The 18,468-nt window shown below is 44.5% G+C and overlaps 2 protein-coding genes across 2 annotated transcripts; both read left to right on the top strand.

The window, feature by feature from the left end:
• Nucleotides 1-1,716: 1,716 nt before the first annotated feature.
• LOC130028015 (high affinity copper uptake protein 1-like) lies at nucleotides 1,717-2,460 on the top strand. Its single transcript, XM_056118775.1, has one exon. It carries the CDS (start codon nucleotides 1,717-1,719, stop codon nucleotides 2,458-2,460), a length of 744 nt encoding a protein of 247 aa, XP_055974750.1.
• Nucleotides 2,461-6,102: 3,642 nt separating this feature from the next.
• LOC130028017 (high affinity copper uptake protein 1-like) lies at nucleotides 6,103-6,846 on the top strand. The gene has a single exon (XM_056118776.1). The coding sequence runs from the start codon at nucleotides 6,103-6,105 to the stop codon at nucleotides 6,844-6,846; it is 744 nt and encodes a 247-aa protein (XP_055974751.1).
• Nucleotides 6,847-18,468: the final 11,622 nt, after the last annotated feature.

The following is an 18,468-nucleotide window of genomic DNA, read 5'->3' on the forward strand; positions in this document are numbered from 1 at the left end:
GAGTGTCCCGTCCCTGAGGTCTACCACTATAATAAATCTCAGTGGTGCCCACACATTATGATGGTACTATAATTTTGATTGTAGATTGAGTAGAACTAAACCACTCCTCAAATGAGTCCAGCCTAAATTAGTTTTTAAAAAATTTTTATTAGTGAAACACCATGAGGTACAGTTGTAGACTTACAAATTTTTGTGCTTGGGTTTCAGTTATACTATTAACGAGTACCCATCCCTCCACCAGTGCCCATATTCCCCTAAATTATTTTATTACAAAATATCAGTTGGTCAAAGCATTTTTTGAGGGTAGACAACTCACTCCTAGAGGTACTTGGGGCCTACTTCTGTCTCTATAATTTGGAATTATTCCTGGTGGTGAACAGGGGACGCCATGTGGTGTCAGGTATCAAACATAGCTTGGCCTTGTGTAAGGTAAGAGCCCTACCTGCTGTACTGTCTCTCCAGCCCCAACACTTCTTAATTCTACAAAATAATCATTTATATTAATAATTTTTAGTAGGGATAGACATTGCAGAAGAACCCTTGTTTTGACATAGACCAAGAAAAAGCTAAGCATATTATATAAATCCACTGTCCACTGTCCTCCCGTTGTTCATTGATTTGCTCGAGCGGGCCCAGTAATGCCTCCATTGGAGGCTTTGTTGTTACTGTGTCTGGCATATCGAATACATCACGGGTAGCTTGCCAGGCTCTGCCATGCGGGCGAGATACTCTCGGTAGCTTGCCGGGCTCTCTGAGAGGGGTGGAAAGTGTGGCCCCAAACCTAAAGAAAAGAAAAATGAACACATTGTAGTCTCAGAAGGAAGAACTGCTTTTTCTCAAGAAAGATCAATCCTTTACCTACAATAATGAAACCTGAATAGAGCTGAGAAGATTAGTTCTCTTTTTGTTTGTTTTGAAATTTTAGCCATTATGACCAGCAACCAACAACTCGGCCGACCCGAGTTCCATGCCTCCGCCCCTCTTGGAGAGCCTGGCAAGCTACCGAGAGTATTCGATATGCCAAACACAGTAACAACGAAGTCTCCAATGGAGACATTACTGGGCCCGCTCGAGCAAATCGACGATCAGTGGGAGGGCCTTTATGTTTACCTTTACCTATGACAAGCAAATGCGGCCATGTGACACCTTCTTATCTCATTCTTACTTTGGACAATCTGGCAGGCTACGAAATGTAACCTGCCCACACGGCAGAGTCTGGCAAACTCCCTTTGGTGTACCCAATATGCCAAATACCAGTAACAATGATGGTCTCATTCTCCTAAGCCTGGAAGAGCTTTTTTTTTTTTTTTTTTTTTTTGTGCTTGGAAGAGCTTTAAATATGGTTCTTTTTTTAAAAAATCTCAGGGCTAGGACGAAGGAGACATTACTGGGGCCTGATTGAAGCAATGGATGAACAACAGGATGCTCATGACCAGCAAGGCAGGTCTGAAGAGTTAATCATCAGTCACAGTTTCTAGGGAGGGTCTCTAGGGAGGGTCTTTAGGGAGGGTCTCCAGGGCGGATCCCTAGGGAGGATCTCTGGGGAGGTGTCCGGGAGGGCCAGGGAGGGACAGGGAGGGTCTCCTCCCAGTGTACATAAGAAGGGGGGTTCAGAAGAGCCTTACCTGTCGTCTGCCAGAGACTGAGAGAAGAGGCCTCAGTGCAGGACTCCATCCACCTTCCTGAATCTTCTAGGACACAGCTTTTCCTGGCATAATGGCCCACTCGCACCATCACTCCGGGATGAGCTCCATGGGTTACACCAGCGCCCTGGAACCTCCAAACCAGCCCCCAGCAACGTCGGAGCCCCACTCCCACAGCGGAGGCACATCCTTGATGATGCCCATGACCTTCTACTTCGGCTACAAGAAGGTCCAGCTGCTGTTCGCGGGGCTGCAGATCGACTCGGCTTCAGCCATGGCCCTGGCTTTCGTGGCCGTGTTCCTGCTAGCGATGGGCTACGAGGGACTCAAGAGAGCTGGTGAGTGGCTCCGAGCCCAGTGCTCACCTGTCCCGAGATCAGACGGAACCTGCCCCAAGGATGCGCCCCGGCTGCAGCTGCTGAGTGCCCGTCACCTCCTGCAGACGATGCTGCACGTGCTCCAGGTGACCCTGAGCTACCTGCTGATGCTGACCGCAATGACCTACAACGCCTACCTCTTCCTGGCCTTGCTGGCGGGCGCCGGCGCTGGCTACTGGCTCTTTGGTGGGAAGAAGGCGGAGGACGTGGATTCCCAGAACCTCAGCAGGAACAAGGTCGAGCTGGATGACATTGGCAGAAAGGACCCCGAGCAGGGACACCAGGTGCCTCCTCGTGAGTGTCCCGTCTCTGAGGTCTACCCTGTGCAACACTGGATGCGTCCTCTCTATGTTCCCTGTCCTGAAGGCTGGCCTCTGCCTCTTGAGGGCGAAGACTGGACTCTTTGGCGGGAATCTCGCTTCTTTGAAACCTGGGGTTAATATCGGACATGACCCTGCAGGAGAGGATGAGGTTGATGGTCTCAGATGATCTGATCATCATCAGATCATCTCCCTTGACTGCAGTTTCCACTTGTCTTGAGCTGAAGGCCCTGGGCTTTTCTGCCCCTCTGGTTTCAGGTCCACTCATGTGTTATGTCTGATGCATTCCCTTCCTGGTTCTCTGGGGACTGTGTTCCGGTTTTGCTTCTCTAGTGTGTGGGTCTGTTGGGGTTCTCCTGGGTGTGGGGATAAAAAGCCATGAGCTTCAGACTGTACAGTTGGTGGGCAAAAGCATTTGTTATTCTCAGTGAACCCAGGAGTTAAACTTGACAATAAATGCATGAGTATTCATGCTTTTCGGTTGCAAAAAAGAAAATAAAATAAATAAAAATATGATTCTACTAATTCCTTGCTCAGAGAACTTTACTGTCTTCTTATTGAACACAAATAAACTCTGATTCTCACAAGAAGAAGAGCTCAACATAAGCCAAGATAAAAAGAGTGCCACACGATTAAACTTCCAATCACATACATGTAGAAAATGTCAATTTTGTTGTTGTTGTTGTTGTTGTTTTGTTTTGTTTTTATTAGTGAAACACCATGAGGTACAGTTGTAGACTTTCAAGTTGTTGTGCTTGGGTTTCAGTTACACAATGATCGAGTACCCATCCCACCACCAGTGCCCATTCTTCACCCCCACCACTCCCAGTATCCCTCCCACCCCCCCATCCCCCATCCCACTCTGCCTCTGTGGCAGGGCACTCCCTTTTGTTCTATCTTTCCTTTTGGGCGCTGTGGTCTGCAGAAGAGACATTGGGTGGAAATCATGTTCGGTCCATAGACAACATTCAGCAGGCATCTCCCATCCTGGGCAGATCTTTCTAGCACCCTTTAGTTGGTGCTCCCTTCTCTACCTGAGTTGCCTTTACCCCTAGAGTGTGCAGCAGGCCTCCAAGGTATGGAGTGAACAACCTGGTATTTATCACAGCTGTTCTTGGGTGTTAGTCTCTTGTTTTGTTACTTTTCGTTACCCAAATGAATGCAATCTGTCTATGTCTGTCCCTCTATTTCGGACTCATTTCGCTTAGCATAATAGAAAATGTCAATTCTTCCTGCTTAAGTTGCAGCTCAGTTACCGCGTCCAGAGGTTCAAATAGTCTGACGCCGTGCTTACGATGACCATAGATGCTAATATAAGGGACTATAGAGTTGTCAGATATTAGCTATATCTATCAGATAATCCTGTAAGTGTTCTCGTGAGTGTCCCGTCCCTGAGGTCTACCACTATAATAAATCTCAGTGGTGCCCACACATTATGATGGTACTATAATTTTGATTGTAGATTGAGTAGAACTAAACCACTCCTCAAATGAGTCCAGCCTAAATTAGTTTTTAAAAAATTTTTATTAGTGAAACACCATGAGGTACAGTTGTAGACTTACAAATTTTTGTGCTTGGGTTTCAGTTATACTATTAACGAGTACCCATCCCTCCACCAGTGCCCATATTCCCCTAAATTATTTTATTACAAAATATCAGTTGGTCAAAGCATTTTTTGAGGGTAGACAACTCACTCCTAGAGGTACTTGGGGCCTACTTCTGTCTCTATAATTTGGAATTATTCCTGGTGGTGAACAGGGGACGCCATGTGGTGTCAGGTATCAAACATAGCTTGGCCTTGTGTAAGGTAAGAGCCCTACCTGCTGTACTGTCTCTCCAGCCCCAACACTTCTTAATTCTACAAAATAATCATTTATATTAATAATTGTTAGTAGGGATAGGTACACATAGCCTATGTGTACCTAGGTCGAGAGGTCAACATGACAAATGACCTGGCACCCGAGCTGCGCAGGAGGAAGAGAGCGGCTTGGAACGCCTTCAAGAACGTCGAAGAAATAGCTAAGAGGACGAAGAACCTCCGGCTCCGGGCACATCTCTTTGATTCCACTGTTCTTCCTGCATTAACATATGCCTCAGAGACCTGGGCCCTACGCAAACAAGATGAGAACGCCATTCAGGTCTCCCAAAGAAGAATAGAAAGAGCTATGCTTGGAATATCACGTTTCACTCAAATGAGAGAACGAATCCGGAGTTCTGACATCCGTCGACGATCAAGGATCAGGGACGCTGTCTCATTTGCCAAGGTGTCGAAAATCAGATGGGCTGGTCACGTAATGAGATTTAAAGACGACCGTTGGACTAGAGCTGTTACTGATTGGATTCCACGGGATGTCAAGAGACCGCGTGGCCGCCCACCTACCAGATGGTCAGACTTCTTTGTCAAGGTCATGAACGATCGGTTTGAGGCCCTCCATGTTCCCGGAGCGAGGAGATGCCATTGGGCTACACTAGCACGCGACAGGGACAAATGGAGACGTTACTGGCGCCCGCTCGAGCAAATCGACGACTAACGGGAAGTTAAGTGATTAAGTGATTAAGTAGGGATAGACATTGCAGAAGAACCCTTGTTTTGACATAGACCAAGAAAAAGCTAAGCATATTATATAAATCCACTGTCCACTGTCCTCCCGTTGTTCATTGATTTGCTCGAGCGGGCCCAGTAATGCCTCCATTGGAGGCTTTGTTGTTACTGTGTCTGGCATATCGAATACATCACGGGTAGCTTGCCAGGCTCTGCCATGCGGGCGAGATACTCTCGGTAGCTTGCCGGGCTCTCTGAGAGGGGTGGAAAGTGTGGCCCCAAACCTAAAGAAAAGAAAAATGAACACATTGTAGTCTCAGAAGGAAGAACTGCTTTTTCTCAAGAAAGATCAATTCTTTACCTACAATAATGAAACCTGAATAGAGCTGAGAAGATTAGTTCTCTTTTTGTTTGTTTTGAAATTTTAGCCATTATGACCAGCAACCAACAACTCGGCCGACCCGAGTTCCATGCCTCCGCCCCTCTTGGAGAGCCTGGCAAGCTACCGAGAGTATTCGATATGCCAAACACAGTAACAACGAAGTCTCCAATGGAGACATTACTGGGCCCGCTCGAGCAAATCGACGATCAGTGGGAGGGCCTTTACCTTTACCTTTACCTATGACAAGCAAATGCGGCCATGTGACACCTTCTTATCTCATTCTTACTTTGGACAATCTGGCAGGCTACGAAATGTAACCTGCCCACACGGCAGAGTCTGGCAAACTCCCTGTGGTGTACCCAATATGCCAAATACCAGTAACAATGATGGTCTCATTCTCCTAAGCCTGGAAGAGCTTTTTTTTTTTTTTTTTTTTTTTTGTGCTTGGAAGAGCTTTAAATATGGTTCTTTTTTAAAAAAATCTCAGGGCTAGGACGAAGGAGACATTACTGGGGCCTGATTGAGGCAATGGATGAACAACAGGATGCTCATGACCAGCAAGGCAGGTCTGAAGAGTTAATCATCAGTCACAGTTTCTAGGGAGGGTCTCTAGGGAGGGTCTTTAGGGAGGGTCTCCAGGGCGGATCCCTAGGGAGGATCTCTGGGGAGGTGTCCGGGAGGGCCAGGGAGGGACAGGGAGGGTCTCCTCCCAGTGTACATAAGAAGGGGGGCTCAGAAGAGCCTTACCTGTCGTCTGCCAGAGACTGAGAGAAGAGGCCTCAGTGCAGGACTCCATCCACCTTCCTGAATCTTCTAGGACACAGCTTTTCCTGGCATAATGGCCCACTCGCACCATCACTCCGGGATGAGGTCCATGGGTTACACCAGCGCCCTGGAACCTCCAAACCAGCCCCCAGCAACGTCGGAGCCCCACTCCCACAGCGGAGGCACATCCTTGATGATGCCCATGACCTTCTACTTCGGCTACAAGAAGGTCGAGCTGCTGTTTGCGGGGCTGCTGATCGACTCGGCTTCAGCCATGGCCCTGGCTTTCGTGGCCGTGTTCCTGCTAGCGATGGGCTACGAGGGACTCAAGAGAGCTGGTGAGTGGCTCCGAGCCCAGTGCTCACCTGTCCCGAGATCAGACGGAACCTGCCCCAAGGATGCGCCCCGGCTGCAGCTGCTGAGTGCCCGTCACCTCCTGCAGGCGATGCTGCACGTGCTCCAGGTGACCCTGAGCTACCTGCTGATGCTGACCGCAATGACCTACAACGCCTACCTCTTCCTGGCCTTGCTGGCGGGCGCCGGCGCTGGCTACTGGCTCTTTGGTGGGAAGAAGGCGGAGGACGTGGATTCCCAGAACCTCTGCAGGAACAAGGTCGAGCTGGATGACATTGGCAGAAAGGACCCCGAGCAGGGACACCAGGTGCCTCCTCGTGAGTGTCCCGTCCCTGAGGTCTACCCTGTGCAACACTGGATGCGTCCTCTCTATGTTCCCTGTCCTGAAGGCTGGCCTCTGCCTCTTGAGGGCGAAGACTGGACTCTTTGGCGGGAATCTCGCTTCTTTGAAACCTGGGGTTAATATCGGACATGGCCCTGCAGGAGAGGATGAGGTTGATGGTCTCAGATGATCTGATCATCATCAGATCATCTCCCTTGACTGCAGTTTCCACTTGTCTTGAGCTGAAGGCCCTGGGCTTTTCTGCCCCTCTGGTTTCAGGTCCACTCATGTGTTATGTCTGATGCATTCCCTTCCTGGTTCTCCAGGAACTGTGTTTGGGCTTTGCTTCTCTAGTGTGTGGGTCTGTTGGGGTTCTCCTGGGTGTGGGGATAAAAAGCCATGAGCTTCTTCAGACTGTACAGTTGGTGGGCAAAAGTATTTGGTATTCTCAGTGAACCCAGGAGTTAAACTTGACAATAAATGCCTGAGTATTCATGCTTTTCGGTTGCAAAAAAATAAAATAAAATAAATAAAAACATGATTATGTTATTTCTTTGCTCATAGCACTTTAATGACTTCAGATTGAACACAAATAAACTCTTATTTTCACAAGAAGAAGAGCTCACCATAAGCCAAGATAAAAAGAGTGCCACACAATTAACTGCCAATCACATATATGTAGAAAATGTCAATTTTTTGTTGTTGTTTTGTTTTGGTTTTGTTTTGATTAGTGAAACACCATGAGGTACAGTGGTCAACTTTCAAGTTGTTGTGCTTGGGTTTCAGTTACACAATTATCGAGTACCCATCCACCACCAGTGCCCATTCTCCACCCCCACCAATCCCAGTATCCCTCCCACCCCCCCATCCCCCATCCCACTCTGCCTCTGTGGCAGGGCACTCCCTTTTGTTCTATCTTTCCTTTTGGGTGCTGTGGTCTGAAGAGGAAACCTTGGGTGGCAATCATGTTCGGTCCGTAGACTACTTTGAGCAGGCATCTCCCATCCTGGGCAGATCTTCCCAGCACCCTTTATTTGGTGCTCCCTTCTCTACCTGAGCGGCCTTTACCCCTAGAGTGTGCGGCTGGCCTCCAAACCATGGAGTGTACAACCTGGTATTTATCACAGCTGTTCTTGGGTGTTAGTCTCTTGTTTTGTTACTTTTCGTTACCCAAATGAATGCAATCTTTCTATGTCGGTTCCCCTCTTTCTGACTCATTTCGCTTAGCATAATAGATAATGTCAATTCTTTCCTGCATAAGTTGCAGCTCAGTCACCAAGTCTAGAGGTTCAAATAGGCTGACACCGTCCTTATGGTGACCATAGATTCTTATAAAAGGGACTATAAGAGCTGTCAGATATTAGCTATATGTACCAGATAATCCTGTAAGTGTTCTCGTGAGTGTCCCGTCCCTGGGGTCTACCACTATAATAAATCTCAGTGGTACCCACACATTATGATGGTACTATAATTTTGATTATAGATTGAGTAGAATTAAACCACTCCTCAAATTATTCCAGCCTAAATTCTTTTTTTAAAAATTTTTATTAGTGAAACACCCTGAGGTACAGTTGCAGATTTACAAATTTTTGTGCTTGGGTTTCAGTTATACAATGATCAAGTACCCATCCTCCACCAGTGCCCATTCTCCTCTAAATTATTTTATTACAAAATATCAGTGGGTGAAAGCATTTTGTGAGGGTAGACAACTCACTCCTAGAGGTATTGGGGCCGACTTCTGTCTCTATAATTCGGAATTACTCCTGGTGGTGAACAGGGGAAGCCATGTGGTGTCAGGTATCACACATAGCTTGGCCTTGCGTAAGGTAAGTGCCCTACCTGCTGTACTGTCTCTCCAGCACCAACACTTCTTAATTCTACAAAATAATCATTTATATTAATAATTGTTAGTAGGGATAGACATTGCAGAAGAACCCTTGTTTTGACATAGACCAAGAATAAGATAAGCATATTATATAAATCCACTGTCCACTGTCCTCCCGTTGTTCATTGATTTGCTCGAGCGGGCCCAGTAACGTCTCCATTGGAGACTTTTGTTGTTACTGTGTCTGGCATATCGAATACGTCACGGGGAGCTTGCCAGGCTCTGCCGTGCGGGCGAGATACTCTCGGTAGCTTGCCGGGCTCTCTGAGAGGGGCGGAAGGTGTGGCCCCAAACCTAAAGAACAGAAAAATGAACACATTGTAGTCTCAGAAGGAAGAACTGCTTTTTCTCAAGAAAGATCAATTCTTTACCTACAATAATGAAACCTGAATAGAGATGAGAAGATTAGTTCTTTTTTTGTTTGTTTTGAAATTTTAGCCATTATGACCAGCAAATGCGGCCACACAATACCTTCTTATCTCATTCTTACTTTGGACAACCTGGCAGGCTACCCAATGTAACCTGCCCACAAGGCAGAGTCTGGCAAACTCCCCTTGGAGTACCCAGTATGCCAAATACCAGTAACAATGATGGGTCTCATTATCCTAACCCTCGAAGAGCTTTAAATATGGCCCTTTTTAAAAAATCTCAGGGCTAGGACAAAAGAGACCTTACTGGGGTCTGCTAGAGGCAAGCGATGAAGGACAGGATGGTCCTGACCAGCAAGGCTGGTATGAAGAGTTAATCTTCAGTCACAGTCTCTAGGAGGGGTCCCTAGGGAGGGTCTCTAGGGAGGTGTCAGGGAGGGTCAGGGAGGGGAAGGAAGGGTCTCCTCCCAGTGTACATAAGAAGGGGGGCTCAGAAGAGCCTACCTGGTGTCTGCCAGAGACTGAGAGAAGAGGCCACAGTGCAGGACTACATCCACCTTCCTGAATCTTCTACAACACGGCTTTTCCTGGCACAATGGCCTACTCGCACCATCACTCCGGGATGAGCTCCATGGGCCACACCAGCGCCCTGGACCCTTCTCACCAGCCCCCGGTAACCTCGGGGCCCCACTCCCATGGCGGAGTCGGCAACGCAGGCACATCCTTGATGATGCCCATGACCTTCTACTTCGGCTACAAGAAGGTCCAGCTGCTGTTCGCGGGGCTGCTGATCGACTCGGTTGCAGCCATGGCCTTGGCTGTCGTGGCTGTGTTCCTGCTAGCGATGGGCTACGAGGGACTCAAGAGAGCTCGCGAGGGGCTCCGAGCCCAGTGTTCACCTGTCCCGAGACCAGACAGAACCTGCCCCAAGGACGAGTCCTGGCTGCAGCTGCTGAGAGCCCGTCACCTCCTGCAGACGATGCTGCACGTGCTCCAGGTGACCCTGAGCTACCTGCTGATGCTGACCGCAATGACCTACAACGCCTACCTCTTCCTGGCCTTGCTGGGGGGCGCCAGCGCTGGCTACTGGCTCTTTGGTGGGAAGAAGGCGGAGGACGTGGATTCCCAGAACCTCTGCAGGAACAAGGTCGAGCTGGATGACATTGGCAGAAAGGACCCCGAGCAGGGACACCAGGTGCCTCCTCGTGAGTGTCCCGTCCCTGAGGTCTACCCTATGCAACACTGGATGCGTCCTCTCTATGTTCCCTGTCCTGAAGGCTGGCCTCTGCCTCGAGAGGGTGAAGACTGGACTCTTTGGCGGGAATCTCGATTCTTTGAAATCTGGGGTTAGTATCTGACGTGGCCCTGCAGGAGAGGATGAGGTTGATGGTCTCAGATGATCTGATCATCATCAGATCATCTCCCCTGACTGCAGTTTCCACTTGTCTTGAGCTGAAAGCCCTGGGCTTTTCTGCCCCTCTGGTTTCAGGTCCACTCATGTGTTATGTCTGATGCACTCCCTTCCTGGTTCTCCAGGAACTGTGTTTGGGCTTTGCTTCTCTAGTGTGTGGGTCTGTTGGGGTTCTCCTGGGTGTGGGGATAAAAAGCCATGAGCTTCTTCAGACTGTACAGTTGGTGGGCAAAAGCATTTGTTATTCTCAGTGAACCCAGGAGTTAAACTTGACAATACATGCCTGAGTATTCGTGCTTTTGGTTGCAAAAAATAAAATAAAATAAAATAAATAAAAATATGTTTATGCTACTTTCTTGCTCAGGGCACTTTAATGACTTCAGATTGAACACTAATAAACTGATTCTCACATGAAGAAGAGGTCAACATAAGGCAAGAAAAAAACAGTGCCACACGATTACACTGCCAATCACATATATGTAGAAAATGTCAATTCTTTTTGTTGTTTTGTTTTGTTTTTGTTTTATTAGTGAAACACCATGAGGTACAGTTGTAGACTTACACGTTGTGGTGCTTGGGTTTCAGTTACACAATGATCGAGTACCAATCCCACCACCAGTGCCCATTCTCCACCCCCACCACTCCCAGGATCCCTCCCACACACCCCCATCCCCCATCCCACCCTGCCTCTCTGGCAAGGCAATCCTTTTTGTTCTATCTCTCCTTTTGGGTGCTGTGGTCTGCAGAAGAGACATTGGGGGGCAATCATGTTCAGTCCATAGACTACGTTCAGCATGCATCTCCCATCCTGGACAGACCTTGGCAGCACTCTTTATTTGGTGCTCCCTTCTCTACCTGAGCTGCCTTTACCCTCAGTGTGTGCGGCTATGGAGTGAACAACCTGGTATTTATCACAGCTGTTCTTGGGTGTTAGTTTGTCTCTTATTTTGTTACTTTATGTTACCCAGATGAATGGAATCTGTCTATGTCTGTCCCTCTATTTCGGACTCAATTTGCTTAGCATAATAGAAAATGTTAATTCTTTCCTGCTTAAGTTGCAGCTCAGTCACCACGTCTAGAGGTTCAAATAGGCTGACGCCGTGCTTACGATGACCATAGATTCTTATAAAAGGGACTATAAGAGCTGTCAGATATTAGCTATATCTACCAAATAATCCTGTAAGTGTCCTCGTGAGTGTCCCGTCCCTGAGGTCTACCGCTGTAATAAATCTCAATGGTGCCCACACATTATGATGGTACTATAATTTTGATTGTAGATTGAGTAGAGCTAAACCACTCCTCAAATGAGTCCAGCCTAAATTCGTTTTTTAAAAATTTTTATTAGTGAAACACCATGAGGTACAGTTGTAGCCTTATAAATTTTTGTGCTTGGGTTTCAGTGATACAATGATTGGGTACCCATCCCTCCACCAGTGCCCATTCTCCCCTAAATTATTTTATTACAAAATATCAGTGGGTGAAAGCATTTTGTGAGGGTAGACAACTCACTCCTGGGGGTACTTGGGGCTTACTTCTGTCTCTATAATCAGGAATTACTCCTGGTGGTGAACAGGGGACGGCATGTGGTGTCAGGTATCAAACATAGCTTGACCATGTGTAAGGGAAGTGCCCTACCTGCTGTACTGTCTCTCCAGCACCAACACTTCTTAATTATATAAGTTAATAATTTATATTCATAATTGTTAGTAGGGATAGACATTGCAGAAGAACCCCTGTTTTGACATAGACCAAGGAAAAGATAAGCCTATCATATAAATAAATAATATAAATAAAGGTAAATGTTGTTCATAGAGAAAATTTAAATAATATAAGTAAATATAATAATATAAATAAAGGTGCATTAAAGGTACATATTGTTCATGGGGAAAATTTAAGGTAAAAGAAAAATAGTACCAAACATGTCATGTGCTATGTACATTTATGCAAAATATTTGTATTTGTGCAGATATAAAGTGGATTTAAAGAATAACAAAGATTTCTAACAGATAATGACTATATATATGTAAGTATGGCTAATTTTCACAAAATTGTTAATTTTTATTATTAAGTACTTTTGTGGGCCAGGTGGGCTGGAGCAATAGCACAGCGGATAAGGCATTTGCTTTGCACACGGCCAACTGGGTCGGCCCAGGTTCGATTCCTCCGCCCCTCTCGGACAGCCTAGCAAGCTACCAAGAGTATCTCACCCGCACAGCAAAGTCTGGATAGCTACCCGTGAGGTATTGGATATGCCAAACACAATAACAAGTTTCACAATGTTAATGGGCCCGCTGGAGCAAATCGATGAACAACGAAAGCACAGTACTACAGTGCTTATGGGCCGGGTGTTATAGCATAGCGGGTAGGGCATTTGCCTTGCACGTGACTGACTTGGGTTTGATTCCTCCGCTGCTCTTGGAGAGCCCAGCAAGCTATGAAGAGTATTTAGTCCGCCCAGTAAAGCCTGGCAAGCTACCCCGATGTATTCAATACGCCAAAAACAGTAACAACAGTTTCACAATGGAGACATTACTGGTGCACACTCGAGCAAATCCATGAACAATGGGAGGACAGTACTACAGCGCAATTTGTGTTCTTTAGTCAAATTATTGTTTGAAAATTTTATGCATAGTAGATTGGTATATTGTGATAGCATTCGATCACTTTTCTAAGATAGAATAGGGGGGTTATTCATTTCATGTAGTGTCTAGAATATGAAGGGTTATTTAATGTGCTTCTAAGGTTACATATATGTGATATGTATGTGTGTGTGTGAGGATGCTGTGGGAACACATATTATCTAATTCTGGAACTTGATTTCTAATGCTTAGCGACTTAGGTTTTAGTTTCTTAAAACAGTTCATTCTAATTATTTGAATTTTGAGTTGTGTTAATACCATTGATTATATGATGGAGATACTTGTCATCCATATCTTTCAGCTCACCCTTTACACTATGATCTCATACTTTGAAAGCAGATGCTTAATTAAAATTAGCCTCCCTAAGAAAGGCTGTGAAAGATCAGAATGAGAGACATAAGAAATATAAAGTAATAATCATAATTTTACAAAAAATAATAAACTGACAATGGATTTATATGTCAGTCTCCTGTGAATCTGACTAAAGAAATCAAATACCTCAATTCTGTTCAACTTTGAGTTTCCAGAAAAAAAATAAATAAATTCAGTTCAAGAACATATGAACCTGAAAATAATCTTGCCCTGTGTTGGTTTTATGAAGTTAGGGATTATCTCATGTCTGAGAAGCTAGTAAACTCTGCAACTTTCATCATTCTTTAACTTCACCGAAGTCAGAGCAATATTGTAAACTTAGTTTGATAATAGATACCTAGACTTTTTTATACATTGAAAGGATAGGGTTTTATAATGAGACAAAATCTGTTTTTCAACTACAAGTCCATGATGTTCTTACAAAAATTTCTTTTTTTTTCATGGTCTCTGAAAAAAATCTGAACTGTCATTACAAATATTTATCTACAAAGTTTCAGAAATACTATGTAGAACACATTAAGGAAATAAATTTTCAAATTATGTGACTTGACTCATTACCCTTTAGGGCACAGGGGACCCACTATATTAGTAGCTATTAAAGTTTGACCTCTGAATTTTAGAAATGTCACCAAAAAGCAAGGGGTGCTGGAGTTGAAAGGAGTTTTATGAGTTAAACTTGAGTAATAGATTTGTCTTCAATAGTTTTTCTGACTTCAAACTCCTTTCGTTCATCAGAATGTCCTCACTTTTGTGGCAATACTTTTATACTGGTTCTTAATAAAGGTTCCTAGTCTTTAGACATACTTTTACATCATAGTTACACAGGGCAGTTAAAAGTATTGAATCATATGCCAATTATGTTTTTATACTGTGGTTAATTCTTCTAATTTTTTCCTTTGAGTGGAGAGAAAAATGTATTACACAATTTCTTTCTCACACAAATACACATACACACATAGATTCATGTCATTCCTTATTTATAAAGTGAACACCAATGCCTGCTAATAAGAAATCTAAGAATTTCATAGTTCCTATATTATAACACTCAGTACTTTGTGACCAAAAGAAAACACAACATTTCAAAATATTTGGAAATTGCACATATTTAAGACTACTTTACATTTCTTTACCATAGTAATTTTTCCTTTCACCATTTTATTTTGAAATGTGCCATGCTCTTCCTTCTTTCCTTTAAAGAAATTATCCCCCTTGGCAGCTGAAAAATATCTTAAAATAAAGACCCGGGGAATTTAAAGTAAAATTACTATTCCTTTTACCCATTTCCACTTCTTCAATAAAATTAGAGGAGTGCTGGTGATTGCAATAATATGATTGAGAATTTTAAATGAAAAGAAAATCAGAAAATTCTAAATTGTGGTTCCCACAGCAACTATAAAAAGACACTCAACACGACTGCATATTTATATTAAGATATAAAACTTAACAACTTCCCCAGTTATACAAATGCTATATAAAAACAAAGGGGTGGAATTATGGTTGCTATGGGAATCACAACTCTGAACCTACTGACTTTTGGAAGTTTAAATATACTGACATAGAATTTCACACTGAATATTACATAGGTAGAGGAACATGCACGGGATTAGAGACAAACATGTGGCAAATGACAGGAAATGAAATAATGAAAGAAAATGTCACTCTAGTGCCTAAATGTCTCCTATTTATGGATCAGTCCCTTTCCTAGTGATAATATATTGCCTCTGAAAACAGAGCAAAATATCCCTAGGTTATGTGCTTTGTGAAGGGTGGATGATACAGTGCTTATATTTCTCATTTCGTTTGATGGCTTAACTATTCTAACAGCCAGTCTATAGGCATTGGGAACATAGAAACATTTTATAAATCTTAAACTTTTTATCCTATTTTTTTAAAAAAAAATCCAATCGTTTTTTATATTATAGGATTTTAATGAGGTTAAAGTGAAATTAAAAACATAAAATTCCAGGTTTAAGATAGATACAGCAAATAAGTGTATTTCTACATTTTCAGACAAAATTTCCCATTCAAACGATCTACTTGAGCCTTTGCCTCAGGACTTCTCTGGGGCCAGCAGTCGCCTGACCTGGGAGCTGACCCTGGGCTCTGTGTCAAATCAGAAGTTGAAAGGTGACTGAGTCAGGGGCAAGGGAGGACACAGAGTGGGGCGGCAGAGGGACAGCTGCTGCAAGGGGAGACATCTGTAAGTGGTTCAGTGAGCGCACAGGGTTCGACTACCTGTCCAGGACAGTCCGCGCAGGGCATGTCTTTGTGCATCAGAGTAAACTGCACATGTAGAGTTTCTGGAGGCAGTGGAATTCACCTTTCAGAAGTCCGTCACTAGTTCTGGTGGGGTGTTAAGGAATGGGAGCGACAGGCAGCCCAAAGGGCAGAGCATGCAGAAACGGAGTTCTAAGCGAGATAGGCGTTACAACTACGGCGGTATAGACCATCACGCCAAGGAGTGCAAAGCTGCCCCTGCAGCCCAAGAAGTGCCACTTCTGCCAGAACACCGTTGTCCCACCTTCTCCAGGATGCCATCTGCACGAGCTGTGTGCGAATCATGTATCCTGTGCATTTTAACTGTTTTTCGTAATATAAATATTATGGTTTAGTATTTTTGTGTATTTGAATCTAAGGTCCTCATTCCTGAACTGTGTTTTCAGGGATATGAGCTATCTCAGGGATAAGTCAACAAAAGCTCTGGGTCTGCACCTCAGGGATACTTTTTTTTTTTTGACTTTCTGGGTCACACCCAGCGATGCTCAGGGGTTCCTCCTGGCTCTGCACTCAGGAATTACTCCTGGCAGTGCTTGGGGGACCATATGGGATGCCGGGGATTGAACCCAGTTCGGCCACGTGCAAGGCAAACATCCTATCTCCTGTGCTACTGCTCCGACCCCTACTTTTTGTTTTTTGATCAGCAGGGAGAAAAACTATTTGAAGTGGATACACTATTGAACTATGTTTTTTGTTTGTTTGTTTGTCTTTGACGAATTTGAGTTGACTTTTCTCCTGTTATGTTGTCTTGAAACCTCTCCACCTTCAATGTTTTCATGGATGGTGCTAGGTTTTCCTTGGGTGCCCTATGAGTTAATTTCCTCCCTGAGATTGGAAACTGGTCTGAACAGGAGAGGTTAGGAGAAGTCAGACCAGGTTAGAGGCACCTCGAGGAAACCAAGATCAGGTGAGGTCTGTGTGTGTGATGGAGGATTCCTGCCTGTCACAGACCTCTAACCCCAAGGCACAGGACTCTTGACATCTCAGATCCATCTTTCACTGGATTGGGCCAGGCCTATCATACACAATACGGTGAATGTGTGCTTGCCAAAAACCAATAATAATAATAATAATAACAATGATAATAATAATAAATAGCACAGAGGTAGGGCGTTTGCCTTGCGTGCAGCCGGCCCGGCCGAGCTGGGTTTGATTCCTCCGCCCCTCTCGGGGAGCCCGCCAAGCTACTGAGAGTTTCTTGCCAGCACAGCAAAGCCCGGGAAGCTACCCATGACATATTCGATATGCCAAACACAGTAACAACAAGTCTCACGATGGAGACATTACTGGGCCCACTCGAGCAAATCGATGAACAACAGGAGGACCGTGACTGTGACTGAATAATAATGCACTGTCCTCCCATTGTTCATCTATTTGCTCCAGTGGGTACTAGTAACATCTCCATTGTGAGACTTGTTGTTACTGTTTTTGGCATATCGAATAAACCACGGGGAGCTTGCCAGGCTCTGCTGTGCGGGTGGGATACTCTTGGTAGCTTCCTGGGCTCTCCAAGAGGGATGGAGGAATCGAACCATGGGTTGGCCATGTGCAAGGCAAACACCCTACCCGCTGTGCTATTGCTCCAGTCCATGATATCGCTCCAGTCCAATAATATTGCTTCATTATTATTAAATAATAATAATAGTAATAATAATATTTTAAAGTTTGCATTTATAAGAATAGCACTTTGAGATGCCCAGCTATGGATATGAAATAGAGACCAAAATCCAGAATCTTTAACTCTTTGGCTCCCAGATGTTTCCTTTTGCAGGGCCAGAGCCAGTGTCCTGCCCTGCAGTATCAGTGATTCATGTCATGGGATCCAAAGGAGAGAGGGAGGGGGTTATTTACTTGTTGCGATCTCTGCAAACCTCCTTCTCACTTTGTTGAAATGGTACAAACACAATAGAGCACATTGGGTAATTTGTGTCTGATTCTGGATTCTTATCTCCCCCAACTTGCAGCCCCCTCAAGTTATTGTAACTGTTATTGTATTTGTCTGGGCTTTGTAAAACTTAAGAGTAGCTGATTTGGTGATTGCAAGGTGGCACAGTTTGTGCAAATATAATGTCTTGGTCTTCTTCATGTTATTTTGGGGTTTTACTGCTTATGAAACTTTTGTATATAAGAAAAATAGCCAAAGAATCTTTTAAATTTTTGTATTTTACAAGGTAGTTCACAATATTTGATTACATTCAATATTTGAACACCAATCTCACCACCATTACACCTTCCCGCCACCATATCTCGGATGTTTCTATCCTGAACCCCAACACCGGACCAACGCAGAAACGAAATAATGTATTTTCTATTGTTTGTTATGAAAAACCGCTAAAAATGCTACAAAAAAAGTTTCCTTAGTGGAAAGAGTATGAAGATTGTTGTATTACACCCAAGGGCAGTTAAGCCCTTCTATAAGAGATGACTAACATGTTGTTAAAGTTTGAGCCTCTGTGCTTGCATATATGTATATGTGTGTGTATGTAAGTCTATGTATATACATAGACATATGAATATACATATATATATCTGTGAAAAATATTTCCCTCTAAGTTTGATTGCCTCCTACTTTATTTTTATTTATTTATTTATTTATTTTGCTTTTTGGGTCACACCTTGCGATGCACAGGGGCTACTTCTGGCTCTGCACTCAGGAGTTACTGAGGTGCTCAGGGGACTATATGGTGCTCAGGGGACTATATGGGATGCTGAGAATCGAACCCGGGTTGGCCGCGTGTAAGGCAAAAGCCCTACCAGCTGTTTTATCTCTCCAGCCCCACCTCCTACTTTAAACCCCATCAAATGTGGTGC

This window comes from Sorex fumeus, unplaced genomic scaffold (assembly GCF_029834395.1).
Source record: "Sorex fumeus unplaced genomic scaffold, SorFum_2.1 ptg000038l, whole genome shotgun sequence".
Taxonomy (NCBI): domain Eukaryota; kingdom Metazoa; phylum Chordata; class Mammalia; order Eulipotyphla; family Soricidae; genus Sorex; species Sorex fumeus.